The sequence below is a fragment of the Notolepis coatsorum genome (assembly GCF_963971535.1).
Source record: "Notolepis coatsorum genome assembly, chromosome: 4".
NCBI classification, from domain to species: Eukaryota; Metazoa; Chordata; class Actinopteri; order Aulopiformes; family Paralepididae; genus Notolepis; species Notolepis coatsorum.
In genome coordinates this window covers 206,053,207-206,076,119 of record NC_140168.1, presented here as the reverse complement: position 1 = coordinate 206,076,119, position 22,913 = coordinate 206,053,207, and the positions used below count along the sequence as shown (strand labels likewise).

The window sequence follows — 22,913 nt, the reverse complement described above, 5'->3', positions numbered from 1 at the left end:
GATAAACGTGTATAATCCACTGATGATGTATTCCAGACCACTGTCCACTGTAGTCTACATCCGCCATATAGCTTGTTAGCCAAGTGTTAGCTCGTTAGCACAACACAAGTACATTCCTTTGTCCATTTCCGCTCGAACAGACTAGCTGGCGTTCTATCGCCATGCTCTAAGACAAACTCTAACCTTAACCAACTTTGAAAGAGTGCCTAAGCTTAACAGTCTAAAGAACTTGCAGTCACGGCACGCTCGTCTAAGACAAACAGCTGCCTGCATCATTCTCACAACAACACAACTATCTCCACCGACCAACCTAGGAACCAACCTAGCCGGAATAACCTAGAATTGGAACATTAGAAATTGGATTCGGCCAATCAGAGATCGTCTCTGTGAAATTCTGCTACGGAAAAAAATACTGGCGTCGGCCAATCAGAGAGCGTCTCCGCGAAATGCGGCTACAGATATTCTTGACGCTACTGGCTAGACCGCTTCAAATCGCGCCCAGATTCCAACATAATAGTCATATTTCAACGCACAACGCGTTATGCACTGATTGGCTGTGACGGATACAGCGATCAAACTGTGACGCGCACTCAGAGCGCTATCGCGTATAGCCCGGGCCGAGAAATACGAAAAAATTAAAAAAAAATTAAAAAAAACGTGATGTCACTTCCTGCTCTGGAAAACGAGTGTTTTTTAATTGCGATAATAACGTTATATTGTGCATTGGAAATACAAACATACTTAAAATGAGTAAATATTATTCATTTTAAACATGTTTATATTATTTATAGGGCTATAAAACAAAAAACAAAAAGATACTTATTCTTGTTCTACTCTCATATAACCAGGCAGGGCCTGAAGGGGGGGCGGCGCCCTAGCGCCCCCCAGTGGCGGCCGCCACTGCCTCTCTGAAGTCTAAACTTCACAACATAGCCTATGTTTGCGAAGAGGCTACGGGAAAAAAAACACGCCGCTGTGCGTCTCTGATTGGATCTTAAGTTTGTGTGGCACAGCGTGAACGCCAATCAGTCTCGTGCGCAAAGTGTCACTAGCCAGCCTACCCTACCCTATTTTGATTGGATAATTACATTCTTAAGCCCAACCCAGTGCAGTTATTTTGCACTGAGTGATTGACAGCTGGCCATTACTGGAGTTATGATCAGGCCAGATCAGAGAGCTCAGAGCTGTCACTTGGCCAGTTTTGAAGATTTCTTTTTTTCACTGGCATTTTTTTTACAGAGGAAAACATTTCTAATAAAAATAATAATAATAATAATAATAATAATAATAATAATAATAATAATAATAATAATAATAATAAAAGATATATATATATATGTAAATTAATAATAATTTTTTCTTCTTCTTCTTCTTTTTCTTCTTTCTGACTGTATATTATGAGTGTAGTACTGCCTCACGTGTTGTCATGGAATAACCTCCACTGGTCCACTATGTTCTGATCTAATGACTGGATGGTTCTTAAGGTCCAGTATGTTCTGATCTAATGACTGGATGGTTCTTAGGGTCCACTATGTTCTGATCTAATGACTGGATGGTTCTTAGGGTCCAGTATGTTCTGATCTAATGACTCGATGGTTCTTAGGGTCCAGTATGTTCTGATCTAATGATTGGATGGTTCTTAGGGTCCAGTATGTCCTGATCTAATGACTGGATGGTTCTTAGGGTTTCTACTATGTTCTGATCTAATGACTGGATGGTTCTTAGGGTCCAGTATGTTCTGATCTAATGACTGGATGGTTCTTAGGGTCCAGTATGTCCATCTCTAATGACTGGATGGTTCTTAGGGTTTCCACTATGTTCTGATCTAATGACTGGATGGTTCTTAGGGTCCCTCAAGCGTGTTCTGATCTTAGGGAAATCAGCTTTTGGAATGTCCTCCAACTCTCTCTGAAGTTGGAGGTTCTCCCTTCCTTTGGAATGTTTAAGTGTCTGATTTCTGACCATTATGTGACCTGTAACTGTTTTTAGACTTTTCATTTAGTTGTAAAGGGGGAAACCTCAGAAACCTCAGAAACGTACGGTATTAAATAACGGTTGAAATGAAATGAAACATGTACCAATAGAGGAACGGTTCTAGTTTTCTCTATTGATACGAGTTTGTACATAATGCCCTTGTTGCAGGGATCTGCGGGGCAATGCCTTCGAGTGTGACTGCCGCGCCAAATGGCTGATGGGTTGGCTGAAGAACACCAACGCCACGGTGTCGGATGTCGTGTGCGCCGGACCCGAGGAAATGAAGGACAAGCGACTCAATGATATGACCAGCCTGCACAACGAGTGCATCTCCACGGGTGAGACCAGACTGAAAGACGGTTGCCGGTAACCCGAGTTTAACTGGCAACGACACAGCACAAGCAATACTGCACTTAAAGGCCGGCCATGAAATCAAAATAGATCTTTTATGTCACTTATTATATCTGTCCCAACAATGACAGAAAAGTTGTTTTGTAGGTATTGTTAATGGTATTTTAGAGTTGGAAAAACTATAAGAAAATGTTGATGAGTCATCCAGCACACATATACTTATTTTGCGTCCAATGAAATACTTTCTAGAATGACATTTAATAAGCTAGCACTTGGCCTCTTTAACTAAATTTAACAAATGTTCAATGTTAGCTTGCTAGTTAACGTTACTAATTTTGCATAACATTGCTAACGTATGTCGCTAACATTAGCTTGGTATTGTAGCTAATGGGTCGACCGCACTGCCCATTCAGCGCTATTGGCTACTGTAAATGCCAATCAATATCCATGACAAGTCCCTCCCTAGCTTCCTGTTTTGACAGGAAAACACATAAATATAGATTTGATCAAAAAAAAAAGAAAACACATAAATATGTAGAATCACATAGCAGTCTAGATTCATGGGGACTTTAACAGTGACTTAAGACAAAGCATTGTTAGGAATGGCTGGGCGATGCAGTTCAAGACAAAGGTATAGGTATACAGTCAAAGGTATAGATTTCACCATGTTGCATCTTTTTGATCAGGTCAACACTAGTTTTTACTAGTATATGAGCTTCCTTAATCTGTGTCCCTCCTCAGATTTCATCCTCCACCAGTCTGTGGCATCCGAGTCTCTGTCCGTCGACACCTTCTCCTATAAGAATGACGTCTATGTTGCGATTGCTGCTCCTAATGCGGAGAGCTGTATGGTTTTCCAATGGGACCACATAGAGATGAACTTCAGGACTTATGACAACATCACAGGTACTGACTAGTGACTATAAGATTGTGTATACATTTAGAAAACAAACGTGTGGTTAATTTTCACATTCAAATGATCTTCGGCGGATATTAACGCGAAGGGAGAATCTGTTTGGGTGAGATGCCCTTGAGATGTGTTTTACTGACTGCATCTGAATCTACCCTATCGTTTAGGTTGCATATTAGATTGCGGAAAATTGGCAGAGCTAGACTCTTTTCAAGGTGGCTCAAATAGCACCCGGAAATGCTGAATGTCCCTTTAAGCTAGGTTATTGGTTGACATTCATTAATACAATCACCCTTTTTTCTGCTCTTCAGGTCAGTCCATTGTGGGGTGCAAGTCGGTGGTTATCAAGGATCAGGTGTTTGTCATCGTGGCCCAGCTATTCGGTGGCTCCCACATCTACAAGTTTGACGAGGACCAGAGCAGGTTCAGCAAGTTCCAGGACATCGAAGTGTCCAAGATCTCCAAGCCCAACGACATCGAGGCTTTCCAGATCGGTTCAGAATGGTTCTTTGTGATTGCAGACAGCTCTAAAGCGGGGCTGTCCACACTCTACAAATGGAACGACAAAGGCTTCTACTCGTACCAGTCCCTGCACGAGTGGTTCCGCGACACGGACGCCGAGTTCCTCAACCTGGACGGCAAAGCCCACCTTATTCTGGCAAGTCGCTCGCAGGTTCCGGTGATCTACCAGTGGAGCCGGAGCAACCAGAAGTTTGCCCTGCAAGGGGAGATTCCCAACATGGAGGACGTGGTAGCCGTGAAACACTTCCGGATCAAGGAGGAGCTGTACCTGGCCATGACGCGCTACATCGGGGACTCCAAGGTTCTGCGCTGGGGTGCCAAGCAATTCGCAGAGATCCAGGCATTGCCCTCGCGAGGCTCCATGATCCTGCAGCCGTTCTCTTTCAAAGAGCGCTTCTATCTGGCCCTGGGCAGCGACTACACCTTTTCGCAGATCTACCTGTGGGACACCGAGAAGAAACTCTTTGAGCGCTTCAAGGAGGTGTACATTCAGGCACCGCGTTCCTTTACCGTGATTTCCACCGACCGCAGGGACTTTATCTTCGCTTCCAGCTTCAAGGGCAACACGCAGATCTTTGAACACATCATCATTGACTTGAGCTTGTGAGCTTCTTCAGGGGATGTGCCTTATTGCCCCTATTTGCATCCAACGTCTTCCACTGTTACAGTTGACATTCAAAAGGGACAAGAGAGGCAAGGAAACTATGAAAGAAAGAAAGGTCATCACGTCACTGTGTGGCGGCAGTAACGTACCTTGGTGCCATGTTTGGAAACGTTCAGTTCGGCCGACATTGAGTTGAATGTGATCAGCCGTCTCCTCGTTTATGACCTGTCATTCAGAGTCATGGGCAATGTGTTGCATTGTTAACTAGCTAACGTTTGATATATTGGTTGATGTATATTTCCTCAGATAGCTTGTATATTTTGCTATATTTTAATACAGGCTTCAATAGAACTGACACCAAGCAGAGCATTAGAACGCTGTTATTCTGACGTGATGACCCTTCCTTCTTTTATGGTTTCCTTGAAGAGAGGGAGGGGAAAGGACATAATGAAGAGTTATCACCTTTAAATTCCTGTTTAGATTTTCTGCCATTTATACCAGATCTGGATGAAGTAGTTTTTAGAATCCTTCCAGGTGCTTTGGGTTGTGCTTGATTTTAGTGTGTATTGCGCAATGGAAAACACAGGCTTGGTCTTGTTATCGATTCGCATGGCCTCTCAAGACGTAAAGGCTGTGAAGGTCAAGGTCAAGTTTATTGGTATGTCCCAAACTGGGCAATTCATGTTACAGCAGATAAATAGGAGCTCCAAAAAAACACAGCAAACATACATAACAAGAAGAACACATGTACAGTACATGGTCGCAGGTGCAGTTAAAGAGGGTGGACAACGCAACGCCATTTTAATTTAAGTCCAGGCACTCTCGAGCTAAATCTTGACGTATGTTGAAGGATTTTCAAATATTATTTTAGCTGTTTCGGCTGTATACATTTTGCAACCAATTTAATACCCCCGTGCTTATAGTTTTACACTCGGAGAAAAATAAGTAGGTATATACACTGGGACCATACAGAAAACATTATTACAATTTTCAAACTCAGTTTAAGATTTGGGGCAACTGAGTGTAAGTGTGTTCGCTCATCCGTACCACTTGCCTCACGTCTTCATACCCTGTGGTGATACTGTATGTTGCCTTATCAGCACTGGGGTACTGTGTTCTGGTGGGCCTGCGTCACCCCTTTTGGCCGTGATGAAGTATCGCCCCCCTTTGCATAAATACAGGGAAATGTCTTGTAAGCACAAACCTTTAATAATAATTATGAGACCCCAATCCTTAGAGTATAGTTGTTTAGTCTAAACCATGACTGTAGTTGCCATAGATGATATAGCATACATACACTACATTTACCATTTTCAAACGTTTGTGGGTTGTGTTAATAACATAGGAGGTGGGATTTTGATGACTGGATATATGTATACGAATCTTTCTTAGACTAAAAATAAGAATCCCCATTAAAATAAATGTTTAGCCCATGAGGTATAAAATGGGTAGAAGTAGAAATAAACCTTTGTTCTTCTACTTACTGGAAAGGTCCAGGACCAGTGTCTATTAAGCATCTGGGAAATGTACCATATGGCAAGTTTATCTACAGCTGTTAGTGGATTACCAAATTAATTAATCAATTAATGTCCTTCGATATGCTTGTGAGTCAAAAAATTGTTTCTAACATGCTTCTTGGTAAATGCCAACATAATGGAACCCTGGCTGTCGGTCTGTCGTTTGCAAATGAAAGAAACATTTATTGGATAGAAGGCCATATACAGTATACAGTCCATAGTTGCATAAGACAAAAAAAAAGTTTTTGTAAATGTATCAATCTGCATTTGAAATGCTTTTATTTCTTTCATACATTTATTTGAAAATACTGAATGTGAATTTCAACCTACAAACAGTATATATAACAAAACCTGAAATGCCACAACCTGTTTCTCATATCACATAGAATCTGATGATCAAATATTTTGCGCTTAACTTAAAAAAAAGAATATTTCTGCAGCTTGCAAGAGCATGCCTTTCAAAACGGAATATTCACCTGATTCTTTTTGATACAACTAACAATCTCAAAGGTTTCAATACGTAAGTGCTTCTACTTATGATAAATGAATGGTATCACCAATCATAATAGAAAAATAATGAATATACAAGCTGTAGTACATGCAGATTGTCTTTTTATTTTATTTTAAACATATTGAATGTTACTCTCAAAATGATTCTGTAAGCTTGAGCTCTTGAGTATCAAAATAAATGTGTACAAATGATTTTAAAATGTGCATTATTGTGTATGTATTGTGTCAGTGAGCATGAATAATTTTCTCCCCCTTACACAATGGCATCATATAGTGTAGTTAAAACTGAGCAATACGTGCAAACTATTCAATGTTTTAATATAGTCGGCTATGCCTTCATTTAATTGACTTTCAAACCTTTATTTCAACTCGTAAGACACTGACTGAGGTTACCCTCATTTACAGCGATGACGAGCTTACAAAATACAGTTTATGCATACATATAGACACATTAAATAAGAATAAACAATAAAAAGAAATCAGCTAAGACAGTTACAAGTCGACACACAGTGGTCGGAGATCATACTTTTAAAATACAGCAAAAGAAGGAAGAACCTTCAGCTTCAGAGTCAGTCGAAGGGCATTCCAGGTGTTGGAAGCATCAAAGGAAAAAGCAGTTTGTCCTACTTCAGAGCAAACTGGAGGAACCCAACCAATCATTCGAACGTGCAGAATGGAGATTTTGTAACAAACTCATATCGAATACGTTACAAGAGGGGATACTGCATTATTCCACAAGGAGACGTGATTTTAGTCAGTCTGCCTTTTCAGCCAGAGCCTCACAAGAGTGGAACTCTATTGCAACACATACAGATAACTTTTGATTGATTGATTGAAAACGTTATTAACAGATTGCAGAATGGGTACAGTACAGTACAGCTCAATACATACAATTGTTAAAGGAAAACTCCAACATTTTGGGAAATTAGCTTATTTAACATCTTCCCCGGAGTTAGACAAGAAGATACATACCTTTTTTGTCTCTGTGCGTGCATTTAGCTTAGGGAACAGTCACTCCGTTAGCATAGCTTAGCTTCATCACTGGAAGTGGGGGGGTTTTGCAGCCTGACGTTCCCTAGTGCCCTACAGTCACCAAATACACTCCAAATACAACTCCAAAGCGTTCCTGTAAACATGTTGTGACCTGTGTATTTACCACGTGGAGAAATAAAAAATAATTTAATTCGACAATTACGTTTTCTAAGCAGATATACTCGGAACTATTTTTTGCCGAACGACTCCTCTCTGCGCGCAGTCAGTGGTTTCTACGTGGAAGCCGTGCATTCATTCAAAGGATCCGAACCGATTGAAGTTTATGGATACCATGACTTAAAATCCTCTTACCTTGACGATTAAAAGCCTCCCCAATTTAGAAAACAGTAATCCAATGGCTGGTATTGATTATATACTACTAACTACTGGACGCTCTGAGCTAACCGGAGCTAACACAGAACCGGACGGTCACTAAAGCAAATATAATGACTTCCTTCTGGGGGGTTTCAAAATAAAAGAGCGACGTCTATAGCAGCGGAATTACTTTATTTTGTACATTATCTAACGTTAACACAAACCTAAACTAACTTTAGGTTAGTTGTAACGGAAGATGTTAAATAAGCTAATTTCCCAAAATGTTGGAGTTTTCCTTTAAGCTTATGGAATGTAAGGGAAATCTTATCCTAGGTATGTGACTACAGGCTACGCTATGACTACTGACTACTACAGGCTACGCTGTGGTGACGTCAGTCAGCAGCGCCAAATAGCAGTGTAGTTTCCCAGCGAACGAAAACATAAACGTTGTTATTTTGCTACCTTTACGATTAATTTGCGAATATTTTAATGTTTAGCTATAGATTGTGGATGAATACGCACAGAAAGGTACACCATGCCAACGTTAATGCTTTATTTATCTAAAACGAGCCGATTTAGAAATGGTCAATGGGGAAATACATTAAGTGGAACAGAGGGTGGAACAGGAAAAAACAAAAATGACGTAACCACTACACCTCCCTATAGGGAGGTATAGTGATTACGTCATTGCTGTTTCCGGCCGGTCCACCTCCCAAAATTGCAACGTATTTCCCCATTGCCCATTTCTGCATGGTGTACATTTCTGTGCGTATTCATTTACATTTACATTTACATTTAGTCATTTAGCTGACGCTTTTATCCAAAGCGACTTACAAGTTCTGTACGACAAGACAGCAAGAAGGGTACAACTCTATCAGCTGAGTAACAATGTTCATCAAGTGTTGCGTGTTACAGTGTAGGTTAGTTTATTAGGACAAGTGCATGACAGTAAGGTTAGTCAGGGTTAGATTTTTTTTTTTTTCTTTTTTTTTTAATCATTTCAGATAATGGTTGAAGAAGTGAGTCTTTAGTCGACGGCGAAAGATTGGACGGGATTCGGCTGTCCTAACTGGGATGGGTAGTTCATTCCACCATTGTGGGGCAAGGACTGAGAATAGGCGGCTTCTCTTTGATGACCCTCCGGGAGCTTGGATAGGAGTAGGTCTGAGGCGGCCAGAAGATGCAGAGCGTAGGGGTCTTGAGGGTGTGTAGTTAGAGACCATTGACCGGAGGTAGGCGGGAGCGGTTCCCTTTGCTGCACGGTATGCTAGGTCGAGGGCCTTGAAGCGGATACGTGCAGCAATGGGGAGCCAGTGCAGGTCCCTAAGAAGTGGGGTGACATGGGCCGACTTCGGTAGGTTTGATATCAGGCGGGCCGCTGCGTTTTGAATGAGTTGAAGAGGCTTGGTGGCAGTGGCCGGGAGGCCAGCTAGCAGTGCGTTGCAGTAGTCGAGGCGGGAGATTACTGTTGATTGGATGAGGAGTTGGGTGGCTTCTTTTGTCAGGAAGGGGCGTATCCTTCTGACGTTGCTCAGGAGGAATCTGCAGGTTCTGGTTGTCGCTGCGATGTGAGCAGAGAAGTTCAACTGGTCGTCGAGGACAACACCAAGGTTCTTGGCGGTCGGGGACGCGGTCACAGCTGCATTCTCGACTGTGATGGAGAGGTCGGTCAGGGGGGAGGATTTGGCCGGCAGGTGGAGCAATTCTGTTTTGCTTAGGTTCAGTTTGAGGTGGTTGGTCGTCATCCAGGCGGAGATGTCGGACAGACAGGCCGAGATCCGCTCAGAGACGTGGATATCTGAGGGAGGGAAGGAGAGGAAGAGTTGAGTATCATCGGCATAACAATGATATGAGAAGCCATGAGACGTGATAATGTAATGTAACGTATTCATCCACAATCTATAGCTCAACATGAAAATATTTGCAATTAATCATAAAAAAATGCGGTTAGTGATAGAAGGGAACTCATTTTGTTCAAAAATGGAAAGCTTTCCAATGTTCATGAGGCAGAATTGTTACAATAGCCGATAATCCATTTTCGCAATGATAAATCCCTATACGGGTGGACCTCACGGGCGGTCCAAAGTGACGTCAGACTACACCTCCCTATAAGAAGGTGACGCTCTAAAATGTTTGGTACACAATCAAGCTGCACTATCTGTGATTCGTCTCAAAGAGGGCAATTTCCTTTAAAGAAACAACATGCACAATTTTAAAAGGTTTTACTGTAGTGCAAGATCATCCACGTTTTATGTCATTTATCATATTTGTGCTGACAAAACCACTTCCTGTCTGTCACTGCAACCTTGTTAAAATAATGTCAGCACTCTCTACCACCATCTATGGGCCTGACCTGGAAATGTCACTTCTAGATGGTCGTGTATAAAGGTGACTCTTTGTTTTGGTAGTGATAGTATGGTACCTTGTCTTTCATGCAAATGTCATGCTAAAATAGATTTTAGGGTTCAAATCTTTAAAAATATGTTTCACCCCGTTTGCTGATGTCCTAAATGTACATCATAAAATTGTTATATATTATACTTTTATTTATTTTTGTATCATTCTTTTCAAAAGCAAAGAGGCCTAGAACTTCAGAAGCATGGCTAACGCTAATGGCGTGCATACCAGCGAGCTAACTGCCTAAGAAAACAGGCACAGAGGCACTGAAAGAGGATTTCACCCGTCTAATGAACACACTAGACTAGAGTCTAGACAAATATCAAGATGTATCCATCAGTGGACCAATTGCATGCTTTTGCAGGACAAGGAGCCTTCAGTCGACTCCTTCAGGCATTAAGCACCCTGCACAGACCAAATGGAAAAAATAAATATATATATATATATATATATATATATATATATATATATATATATTTTTTTTTTTTTTTTTTTTTTTCATTCAGGGGGGTAGTCGACTATCGGCAAATTTCGGCCAATCAAAGTCGACTATCCAAATCCTTAGTTGGGGACAGCCCTAATCCCCTCTCTACTTTGACAGTGGCTCAGGAGGTAGAGCACTCGTCTGGCAATCCGGAGGTTCCCGGTTCGATTCCCGCTCCTCCCGGGCAGCGTGTCGATGTGTCCTTGAGCAAGACACTTAACCCCTAACTGCTCCCGATGAGCAGGTTGGCACCTTGCACGGTTGCCTCTGCCGTCGTTGTGTGAATGTGTGAGTGAATGGGTAAAATGTGAGTAACAAATTGTAAAGCGCTTTGGATAAAAGCGCTATATAAAAAAGCAGCCATTTACCAAAAAAAGCAGCCACTTCCCATTTCCCCACATGAAATGCACCTGATTGATTGGATATATGCTTGTGCTCTAGTGCGACATCTAGTGGCTGAATGTTAGTAGCTTTGCCAGTGTGGATATGTGGAAACGTTTGAAAAGGCAAATCACCAACACAGAAAGACGTTTACTGTACATAGGAGGTGGTTGGGTGGGGGGGTGGGGGGGGGGGGGGGGGGGGGGTGGATGGGGAACACTGTACAACTGTACAAGCAAAACTGTACATTGGAATATTGACAAAAAAAACATACTTGGTCATTTACTGTACATTGGAGGGGGTTGGGTTAGGACATTTACAGGGGCCAGTTTCGAATTGCAGTCTCCCGTAGGTGCTCTTTGAGAGTGGTTTTAAAAGTGGGTAGTGATTCACATTCCTTTACAGCTTTGGGTAGGGCGTTCCACCTCTATCTCTTTGTATTTAATTTTTTATGCTCGCTTATGCCTGTATTTTTACTGTTGTGAAGCACTTTGAACTGCAACTTCTGTATGAAAAGTGCTATACAAATAAAGTTATTATTATTACCCGGACATCCCCCTGCCGGCCCCACCCACCCCCCGCCGGCCGCGCCCACCCCCTGCCGGCCCCGCCCACCCCCTGCCGGCCCGCCCGCGTCTAGTTTTTTACCAACCCATTTCCAGGTCCGCGTTCGTGTTCTGCGATCTGATTGGCCACTGACGTTTCTGGTCGTGTGACATGTGCGGCCAATCGTGTGACGCCTGTTTCTTTCACCGGTTAAGCTTAGGCACTCTTTCGAAGATGGTTAAGGTTAGAGTTTGTCTTAGAGCAGGGCGATAGAACACCAGCCCTGATTCCAAACTCTAACCTTAACCAACTTCGAAAGAGTCGCCTAAGCTTAACCAGTGATAAACTAGGCGTTAGGTAGTTTGCATGCTGTTCGAGGCGGAAATGGACAAAGACACAGGCGTCACGCGATTGGGCGCACATGTCACATGACCAGAAACATCAGTGGCCAATCAGATCGCACCAGAAACGTCAGTGGCCAATCAGATAGCAGAACGCGAACGCGGAACTGGAAATAGAACCGCCCACGTCTATTCTTAACCCAACGCATGTTTGCTTCCGCGTTCACGTTTTGCGAATCTGATTGGCCACTGCCGTTTCTGGTGTGATCTGATTGGCCACTGACGTTTCTGGTCATGTGACATGTGCGCCCAATCGCGTGACACGCCCATTTCCGCCTCGACCAGCAGCAAACTACCTACGATCCACACTCTAACCTTAACCAACTTCAAAAGAGTGCCTAAGCTTAACCGGCGAAAGAACTTGCCGTCACACGATATCGCCCTGCTCTTAGACAAACTCGAAAGAGTGCCTAAGAACTTGCCGTCACACGATTGGCACGACCAGAAACGTCAGTGGCCAATCAGAGCGCAAAACGCGAACGCGGAAGCAAACATGCGTTGGGATAAGAATTTAGGCGCCCCCCCCCCCTCGCCGGCCCCGCCCACCTGAAAGAAGTGACGTCGTCGTAGCCACCGCCACCCGGGTGCTTATTGCTTATTCCCAGAGGAAGAGTGCTGCCGAGTCCTTCCGCGTTTTCCCTGATTGGCTGCGACACGCCCCGCGGCAGAGCTTGTGGCATTATGTAGCCGTAATCCCTGATGATTTTCATTCGATGCTTAGCTCAACTGGCAGCGCTGCGGTCCTGCGGTCTGTTGGTGACAAGTTCGAATCCCTTCAATTTTTTTTTTTTTTTTTAATGTGCATTCTTTCGCCGGTTAAGTTTAGGCATGTTAACTTAAGGTTAAGGTTAAGGTTAGGCATTGTTTCGGAGTTGGTTAAGGTTAGAATGGTTAAGTTTAGGCGCTGTAACACTTTGGCTGCCGGAAAACGCCTAAACACGTCATTCCCGGCCATGCTCAAGTTGCCGAAGACGCTTTACAGCATCTTTAATATCAATATTTCAAAAATCTGGGATCGGATTCATATTTCCCCTCCGCTGGCCTGAGATCCACCAGGAGGACCCACTGAGCTCTCTGGCGGTTCAGGAGCGCCATCTGGTGGCCGATCGGCGCAATCGCTTAACAGGAAGTGCCGTAGAGGTTGTGCTGGTCGGCCGTATTACTTCCGGGCACTCGCTATAGGTCCCGAGGCTCGATCTCGACACACTACATAGCGATCGATTGCCAATAACTCGATAAACAACATGATTTGGACGTATATACCATTATACAAGCTGGAGATGGACCGGGTAAATCGACATCCCATAATGGTAAAATTTCTACTCTACGATGATCGCCCAACGGCGCGCGGAGACTGGGGTGAGTTTTAGCGTGTAAAATTACCGTCTTCGATACTAAATGCTATTATCAACATTTGACCCACATTAGATGATTGGTATAACGCTGCCCACGGAATTATAAACGCCCCCTAGCCCATCCGGTCAACATCAGATGACGTGTAGTAACTTCTAGAAGTACGTCTAGTTGGAATTTTTTATATCGCGCTGATTGCCATAAAACTGTATTGCATCATCAATATAATGTATTTGGGGCTATAGATCACGTTCTGGAGAAAGCTGCAGAAAGAGATGAAAACATACTTATACATTAGACCATACTTTACTATGAATATGTGAATGAAAAAGTTTAACGTTGCTACACAATGAACAATACATATAGGACTTTGAATGGGCCCTAATAATGGCAATGTAGCAATAGAATTTAAAAAGTTATAGCCCTGCAAAGAAGGGGACTTTCTCTATAGACAAATAGAGCCGGCAACCTACGGTTGATAATGAATTTAACCCATGGCAGCCAAAGTGTTAAGGAGCTGGTTAAAGTGGAGATGAAGCATAGCGATAAATACATATTCATAGCATCACATTAGTATTTATGTAACAAGTGCCTTGTTGCCTTGTATAGATAATTACACCCCATCACAAAATACACTTTAATACATTCCACTAATACTCCTAAACGTTTTATTTTATTGATTTGAGTTGATTTCATTCCTTTCGTTTTGTTTTATTGCACTTTTGGGAGTTAAGGCTTTTATTTTGAAATCGACACCCTTCCATTTCCGGTCCTCCGGGACACGCATCTTGCCTGCTTTCCGGTGGTGAGTTAGTTCCACCTGGAGGTCCGTGGAGTGAGTACTACTCCTTATGTTCAGTGAAAGACTTCGGTCTAAAAGTTGTTAAATATTGTATGTTACATTCCTAAAACTGTGAAACGAGTTTGTAATGTAACTACTGTTGTTAATATGTACCTGTGCAGTTGTTTTGTGGGAGGTTTGACTGGGTAAAATGCACTTTAATAGCATGTAGGAAGTTTGCACACACGTGCGCTGCTGTTAACATGTAGTTAATGCAGTCACGTCTTTTCTCAACCATAGCTCACGTGCTGCAGTGCAGATGACTATTCCTAATGCTGGTGCATTGTGTTGCATTGTAACCTAACAGGTATGTGTGTACAGTAGCTCCCATGTGTCCGTTTTGTATTCAATTGTGTATATTTTTCCAATGTAATTGTATATTAAAATGTGTCATTCTTATGAGCCAGTTCCACCTGGAGGTCCGTGGAGAGGGAAATAAAGTCCGTCAACAGTCATCCATGTCTGTCGTCCTTAACACAACGCCGTCAGAGAGTACACCTTACTACACCGGTCACACGTGGTGCCGTTTGACCTCGGACAACGGACAACGCTCGCCTGTCCACCGGGGACGCTGTCTGCACGCCGCTTCTTCATTCAACTGGCTGTGCTGAGTACAACGTCGAACGTTAACGTGTGCGCATAGGATAAGCGCATATGTGATATTGGTTGTTTTTGTTTGATAATAATATGCTATAGATTGTAATTGTAAATATTATTGTAATGATACAGTAATTGGAAACGACACTAGTTGTACAAGACCATTGTTTTTTTTTTTTTTTTCTTTCATCTCTTATGTATTGTGAATAGATAGCCTATGGTCTAATGTTCAAAGTTTGAGCAGTAACAAGTGTTGCTATCTAACACATGCCCACTGTAAATATAATTGGGAACTAATTTGTTTATATGGTTGGCTGGTAATGAGATATATATATATATATATATATTATTTCCCCCCCCCCCCCATCTGTTCTGGTAAATTGTGAATGGATAGCCATACAGTAGCCTACATGTATTCGTGTGTAGTCTAGTGTTTAGAGTCTGAGCAGTAACAAGCGGCCATTTAACACATTCACACATACTTTTCTCTTGTTTATAGCCCTCTAAAGCATTTTTATTTTTTATTCTTGAACATGTCTGAAGCAGGACCACCAGATCTGGAGATGGTGGGTATGATGCCTGTATATGGCAGGGGTCAGTCAGCTCTTATGTGTGGGAGGGGAAGACCTGTGGAACTGAGTCAGTCTACAGTTCGCCAGTCAGTGTTTGAAGCAGTGGGGCCAGTGGCCACATCTACTCCAATCACGCATGGCAATGATGCAGCCCCGCAACTCGCTAGGTCAGAGGATTTAGGCAGCCTCGTCACAGACCTTGCCATACAGATAGGAGAACAAATTGCATCTACTCTGCATGCCATGCACCAGACCAGTTATCAGCCCCAGGTCCCCGTCCCTGAGCCCAAGGTCCCCGCACCCCAACCACAATGTTTTTCTGGGTGTGCAGACATGTCAAGGATGAAAGTAATAGTGCAGGCGGAGACTAAACCACCTCCGTTCTTCAGAGGTGATCGCACTGAGCCAGTCTCCATACATGAGTGGGAAGACATGATGCTAGTGTATCTGTCTAGAGCGAGTTGTAAAACCGACAGAGAATTGTGTGATCTAGTGATGGGCAGGTTGACTGGTAAAGCTAGAGACATAGTGAAGGTGTCACTGCGTAGCCGGCCTGAGTTGTCTGCCAATATGACCCCTGCAGCTGTGTTTGACATTTTAAAGCGTAACTTCAGCGAGCTGACATACTCCAGTATGCCCATGGCCGACTTCTATGCCATGGTTCCCAGGCCTAGTGAGGGAGTGATGGATTACTGGGTCCGGCTGAATAAAGCAATCGATGTTGCAGATGAGTGTCTACGTCGCCGGGGTTGGTGTGTTGATGATGCGAGCGCCGAGGTCGTGATGATGTTGATCACGCACTGCCCAGATCCCAGTCTAGCTATGTCCTTCCAGCTGAAGCCTGTGGAGCAGTGGACTGCAGCTGAGGTCCAGGAGCGTCTAGATGGTTACCAGAGAGACCAAAGGAGATCCAGTTCACGGGCACAGCAGATTAACATCTCGGCATGCAGTCAGAGCCCCATGGCTGGTGGCCCATCCCCTCCTGTCCTGTATGGTGGGGCCCAGCAGTCTTCTGTTGTTGTGCAGTCACAGCAGCCTCCCTCCTTTGGCTCTTCTCATGAACAGCTTGGTGAGCCCCACAGGGTCTTAGCCGCAGCGCAGGCCCTCAGCCCTCCTACACCCATCTTAATGACTCCTGCCCCGGCGTGTCCCCCCTCTGTAGACCCTGGCCTTCATCAGGTGGTTGACTTGTTAGACCGTGTGCTCTCACTGTGTTCGGCCTCGCTGGCCCCAGCAGTACAGGCTCAGCCTGGTCAGCCGTCTCGCTCCCACATCCAGCCAAGTAATGGGCAGACGTACCACTCACGCAACCAGGCCAGACCGAGTCAGCAGAGTTACTCGCGCAACCAGGCCAGACCGAGTCAGCAGGGTTATTCGCGCAACCAGGCCAGACCGAATCAGCAGAGTTACCCGCACAACCAGCACGACCCATGCGAAGTGTGTCAAGACAGCAGGCATAACACTTATCAACACTGTATGCTCTATCGGCTGTGCCACCGCTGTTTCCGCCCTGGTCACTATGAGGACTCATGCCCTGGCATCTCCCAGCCATCAGCTGGATCAGCATCTCCCTCCAACAGACCCGCTCAGACCCATCCTGTCAATGCTGCCCCTTTAAACTAGCCAGCCCATGCAATGAGAGGGATAGTATGGGCAAAGTGAATGAAACCCTCGAGAGAGAACCAGACTTAGAAGCCATCTATGTAAACAGCTGCAGATTACTTCCAGAAAACGAAACAGCCATCTTTGTTGGGTCACAGAGAGTGAACGGAGCTAGTGAACTGTTTTATGCTCCAGTGTTAGTCAGTGACAAGTACACATTGAGGGGGATGTTGGATTCTGGTAGTATGTCATGCACGCTCAGTGAGGAGGGTGAACAAAAGTTACAAACCGCTGGTGTTCTCCCTCGTGTCCAGCCGGCACCTGTGAATGTGGTGCTGGTTGGTTGTGGTGGCTTGACTACTCGACCAAAGTGTGTCTATGATTTGGAGATTGAAGTTTGTGGGTCAAAGTTTGTGGTTCCTACGTTGGTTGTGCCAGGTCAGAGAGACGAGTTTATAATTGGCACTAATGTAATCAAGTCCGTTCTCCAAAGGCTGAAGTCGACTGAAAAGTACTGGGAGCTTGTGTCCTGCAGAAACAGAGACCCTGAGTGTGAGAAGTTCCTTGAGCTCTTAAGCTGCACCTCCCGCTGGTCGGGCCCTGACCCGCCCGGGGTGATAGGCACAGTGAAGCTATGCCAGGCGGTTACCCTCCTCCCTCAGCAGGAGTATCTAGTGTGGGGGAAGCTACCAGCCAGTGCACATGTGTCTCCTGGGAGTACAGTCATTGTGGAGCCCACCTCAGCGAGGTCGGCCCCTCGCAACATCATAGTGGGGAGAGTGGTGACTCCCATGTGGGGCGACCGCTGGGTCCCCATGAAGGTCTTGAACCCGACACAGAGCCCCATCACGCTCCGTCGTAATGCCAAACTGGCTGATGTCTCACCTTGTCTTGCTGTTGAAGATCTGTCCATCACTCAGGGCCTGTGTCAGCAGCAGTCTGGTGTCTCCAGCTCCTCCGCCTCTCCTGGCTCCTCGTTAGATGCTGAGCAGATGTTGGCCGACTGTGGACTGGAGGACGTGAACATCAAGTCATGTGAGGTGTCTCCTGATGGGAAGAAGAGGCTAGCTGACCTACTGGTGACGTATCAAGATGTCTTCTCCAAGGACAAGCTGGACTGTGGAAAGGTCAAAGACTTTGTGCACCGTATCCACCTCTCGGACGACCGTCCGTTCCGCCTGCCCTTTAGGCGTGTCCCCCCAGCTGACTATCACAAACTGAGAGAGGTGTTGACTGAGATGGAGGTGAAGGGGATAATCTCCAAGTCGATGAGCGAGTATGCCTCACCTCTGGTCATGGTGTGGAAGAAGAATGGAGACCTTAGGATCTGTACGGATTTCCGCTGGCTCAACGCAAAGACCGTCAAAGATGCTCATCCGTTGCCCCATCAGTCCGACTGCCTTGCTGCCCTTGGTGGGAACGCTTTCTTTAGCACCATGGATCTGACCTCAGGGTTCTACAACGTCCCTCTCCATGTGTCTGACCGGCGGTACACTGCCTTCACAACACCACTGGGCTTGTACGAGTACAACAGACTCCCGCAAGGCCTGTGCAACAGTCCGGCATCTTTCATGCGTATGATGCTCGGCATCTTTGGCGACCTCAACTACTCCAGCCTCTTGTGCTACTTGGACGACCTGCTGGTGTTTGCGCCGTCTGAGGAGGAGGCGTTGAAGCGATTGGAGGTGGTCTTCGGCAGACTCAGAGTGAACAACCTCAAGCTCGCACAGAAGAAATGTAACTTCTTACAGAGGTCGGTCAGGTTCCTGGGTCATGTGGTCGATGCCAGTGGAGTCTCTGTTGACCAAGAGAAGGTCTCCGTCATCTCTGGCTTCCAGAGAGAGGATCTGATGGAGTCGGATGGCCGCACTCCCGCTCCGAAGAGAGTGAGATCCTTCCTCGGCATGGTGTTGTATTACCAAAATTTCATACATGGCTGCTCCAGTATAGCCAAGCCCCTCTTTGCCTTGACAGCTGGCCAGAAGAGAAAAGGGAAGACCAGTGCTGGTCGTACGAGAGCCGGTACGTTCCGGAAGCTGACTCCTGAGGACTGGACTCCCGCCTGTGAGACGGCGTTTGAGGAGCTCAAGAGGGCGCTCGTCGAATGTGTAGTGCTGGCTCACCCGGACTTTGAGAGGCCGTTCATCCTCTCCACTGACGCGTCGTTGGACGGTATTGGAGCAGTGCTCTCTCAAGTCCCTGTCGGGGAGGAGAAGGCCAGACCAATCGCCTTTGCGAGCAAGTCGCTCAGCCGCAGTCAAGCGAACTATCCTGCCCACAGACTGGAGTTCCTGGCCCTCAAATGGTCAGTGTGTGACAAATTCAGTCACTGGCTCAAGGGTCACAAGTTCACTGTGTGGACTGATAATAATCCACTCACGTACATCATGACCAAGCCTAAACTTGACGCATGCGAGCAGCGCTGGGTGTCCAAGCTGGCCCCTTACTGCTTCGACATCAAGCATGTGCCTGGGAGGCTGAATACAGTGGCCGATGCGCTGAGCAGAGATCCCTTCGTGAGGCCGCTCAGCCGGCGTCTCTTGACCGAGCCTTACTCCGCTCTTCTGGAGCAGGTGTGTGATGTGGAGAACAGGGGGGTGCAGGATATCTTCCGTCTGACATGCCAGCCCCAAGCTCTAGTGACCCCTTCTGGATGTGCGGTTGCTGATGTGTCCATGTCGGCGGATGAGACCTCCACGGTGCTTTCCTCCCAGGAAGACTGGGACTCTGCGCCAAGACACAGGGCAGTATCTATGGCGGGTCACCTGTCCACTGTTGTCACTGCCGACCACGACGCAGTCTCCTCCTTGTCGTTGGCCGATCTGCAGGCCCGCCAGCGAAAAGACGCCACCGTCTCCAGAGTCATCTTTTACGTTGAAAGGGGCCGCAGACCCTCCAGACGCGAGCGCTGCTATGAAGATCAGCCCGCCTTGAGGATGCTGAAGCAGTGGGAGAGGCTCGCTATGCAGAACGGCATATTGTACAGGGTTACGAAGGACCACATGACCAGGCACAAGAGGTTCCAGTATGTTCTGCCTGAGTCCTTGAAGTCGGAGGCGCTGTCTGGAGTGCATGACTTGGCTGGTCACCAAGGTCAACCTAGGACACTGTCTCTCGTACGTCAGCGTTTCTACTGGTATGACATGGAGAAGGATGTGCGGGGCCATGTGAGGAACTGTCCCAGATGCGTACTCAGCAAGACTCCAGAGCCGGCGGCCAGAGCCCCTCTGGAGAGCATAATAACCTCTGCACCACTGGAGCTGGTGTGCATCGACTTCTGGTCAGCTGAAGATAATAACAACAAGTCTGTGGATGTTCTGGTCATAACTGACCACTTTACAAAGCTGGCCCACGCCTTCCCCTGCAAAGACCAAACCGCGAAGAAGGTTGCTAAAAAGCTGTGGGACAACTATTTCTGTGTGTATGGCTTCCCACAGCGCCTGCATTCGGACCAAGGAGCGAACTTCCAGAGTGAGTTGATGGCGGAGCTGCTGGAGTTAGCAGGGGTCACGCAGTCCCGGACCACTCCGTATCACCCTATGGGGAATGGTGGCACTGAGAGATTCAATCGGACCCTGGGTGGAATGCTGCGCTCCCTGCCATCGGAGTCTAAGCACAGATGGCCCCAGATGGTCCAGAGCCTGACCTTCGCCTACAATTGTACACAGCATGAGACGACTGGCTTTGCCCCCTTTTACCTGATGTTCGGGAGGGTCCCGCGTCTGCCAGTTGATCTGCTGTTTAAGAATGTGCTCCAGGACGAGGTGGTCTGTGACTATGATGCCTATGTGAAGTCCCTGGCGGCAGATCTCCAGTCTGCTATGCTGTTGGCCCAGAGGCACACCTCAGTGGAACAGGGGCATCAGGCTGACCAGTACAACAAAAAGATGAAGGGCTTGCCCCTCTCGGTGGGTGATCGGGTCCTGGTGGCGAACAAGGGCGCCAGAGGGAAGCGGAAGCTGGCGGACAAATGGGAGCCGGACGTCTACACCGTCATCGCTTCCAGACCACAGTGCCACATATATCGGATCAGAGACCGGACTGGGCGGGAGAAGACAGTCCACAGGAACCTCCTGCTTCAGGTCAACTTCCTCCCCTTGGACGGGTCATTTGATGATGAGGGTCTAGCTGCGGACAGCGACACCTGTGCGCCTGGTGAAGCCTCCCTCTCAGTCATGCCTGAAGGTAGCGCCTCAGACGCGGACAGTGTGGCAGCAGAGCCTTCCATGGGAGATGGACCTTCCATGGGAGATGGGGATCGCACCGCATCATGGGTGCAAGAACAGTCTTCAGTGGAGAGTGAGGATGACGGGCTACGTCCGTATTCCCCCCAGGGGATGTCCCCTGCTCTGAGTGAGCTTCCAGTGGCAAGTGCCGCCAGTCCCCCACTGTTGCTTGCTCCACCGAGTTCCCCCCCTGCTGTAGTCCAGCATGATGACAGTGTTGTGTCCACACAACCAGGGCGTACTCCTGAGCTAATGAGTGTCAGTGTGCCTGGTCAGAGCCAGGGTCCACAGACCACTGAACACTACACGTCCAGGTTCGGTAGGGTCATCAAGACAGTCTTTCGGCTGATAGAGACAATGGTCCAACTTGAGAGTTTGATGGGCTTCGAGCCGCAAGCCTCTATCAAACGTGTGTGAGGTTAGCTGCGGTGTTGTGTATGGCGCTTACGGCCTGATACAGTGTCCTTTGTGGTGATAAGGAGTAACCGTTTTATTTATGTGTATGTGCCCTCGTCATGGTATGGTCAAGTGTAGCTGGATGGTGTATAAGGCACCGTCGTTATCCCTGGAGGTATGGTGGGAGTTGGCCACTCCTAGTGCCCTCCTGGCCTTTTATTAGGTGACAGGTATCGTTGGATTGTTCCGCAGTGTGTGGTTCTCATAGTAAGCTTGTGACTAGTGTGACACGAGGTAGGCACAGTTTTATTTTATTCGATGTAGGTGTAATTCTGTGGGGTGAATGTAACAAGTGCCTTGTTGCCTTGTATAGATAATTACACCCCATCACAAAATACACTTTAATACATTCCACTAATACTCCTAAACGTTTTATTTTATTGATTTGAGTTGATTTCATTCCTTTCGTTTTGTTTTATTGCACTTTTGGGAGTTAAGGCTTTTATTTTGAAATCGACACCCTTCCATTTCCGGTCCTCCGGGACACGCATCTTGCCTGCTTTCCGGTGGTGAGTTAGTTCCACCTGGAGGTCCGTGGAGTGAGTACTACTCCTTATGTTCAGTGAAAGACTTCGGTCTAAAAGTTGTTAAATATTGTATGTTACATTCCTAAAACTGTGAAACGAGTTTGTAATGTAACTACTGTTGTTAATATGTACCTGTGCAGTTGTTTTGTGGGAGGTTTGACTGGGTAAAATGCACTTTAATAGCATGTAGGAAGTTTGCACACACGTGCGCTGCTGTTAACATGTAGTTAATGCAGTCACGTCTTTTCTCAACCATAGCTCACGTGCTGCAGTGCAGATGACTATTCCTAATGCTGGTGCATTGTGTTGCATTGTAACCTAACAGGTATGTGTGTACAGTAGCTCCCATGTGTCCGTTTTGTATTCAATTGTGTATATTTTTCCAATGTAATTGTATATTAAAATGTGTCATTCTTATGAGCCAGTTCCACCTGGAGGTCCGTGGAGAGGGAAATAAAGTCCGTCAACAGTCATCCATGTCTGTCGTCCTTAACACAACGCCGTCAGAGAGTACACCTTACTACACCGGTCACATTTAGATAAGCCACAGAAAAAATCACGTTATAAAAATAAGCAGTTTCTAAGAAGAAACGATTTGTTATGTGCATTTTTGAAGCATTTATCATTATGGGCGCGGCCATTTTGTTGCTGACGTCATTGGGCTGGTTTGGTGTATACACTGCTGGTTAGCTGCCTATAGTGAATGGGTCAGTCAGTAAATAAAATGATGCCTACAAAACAACGGGACCGCGTGGTTCTGTTTGTATTGCTCCTGGCTGTTCAAACTAATTTTAC

At 46.0% G+C, this 22,913-nt stretch overlaps 1 protein-coding gene across 1 annotated transcript in view; it reads left to right on the top strand.

The window, feature by feature from the left end:
• lgi2a (leucine-rich repeat LGI family, member 2a) overlaps nucleotides 1–4,364 on the top strand; it is a gene marked incomplete at both ends in the record, with an annotated part of 28,735 nt that extends 24,371 nt beyond the window's left edge. Inside the window, 3 exons of the mRNA XM_084312954.1 lie at nucleotides 2,143–2,312; nucleotides 3,067–3,231; nucleotides 3,547–4,364. Of these exons, the coding sequence (XP_084169080.1) occupies nucleotides 2,143–2,312; nucleotides 3,067–3,231; nucleotides 3,547–4,364 (1,153 nt within the window). The remainder of the gene's footprint in view (nucleotides 1–2,142; nucleotides 2,313–3,066; nucleotides 3,232–3,546) is intronic.
• Between the last annotated feature and the right edge of the window lie 18,549 nt (nucleotides 4,365–22,913).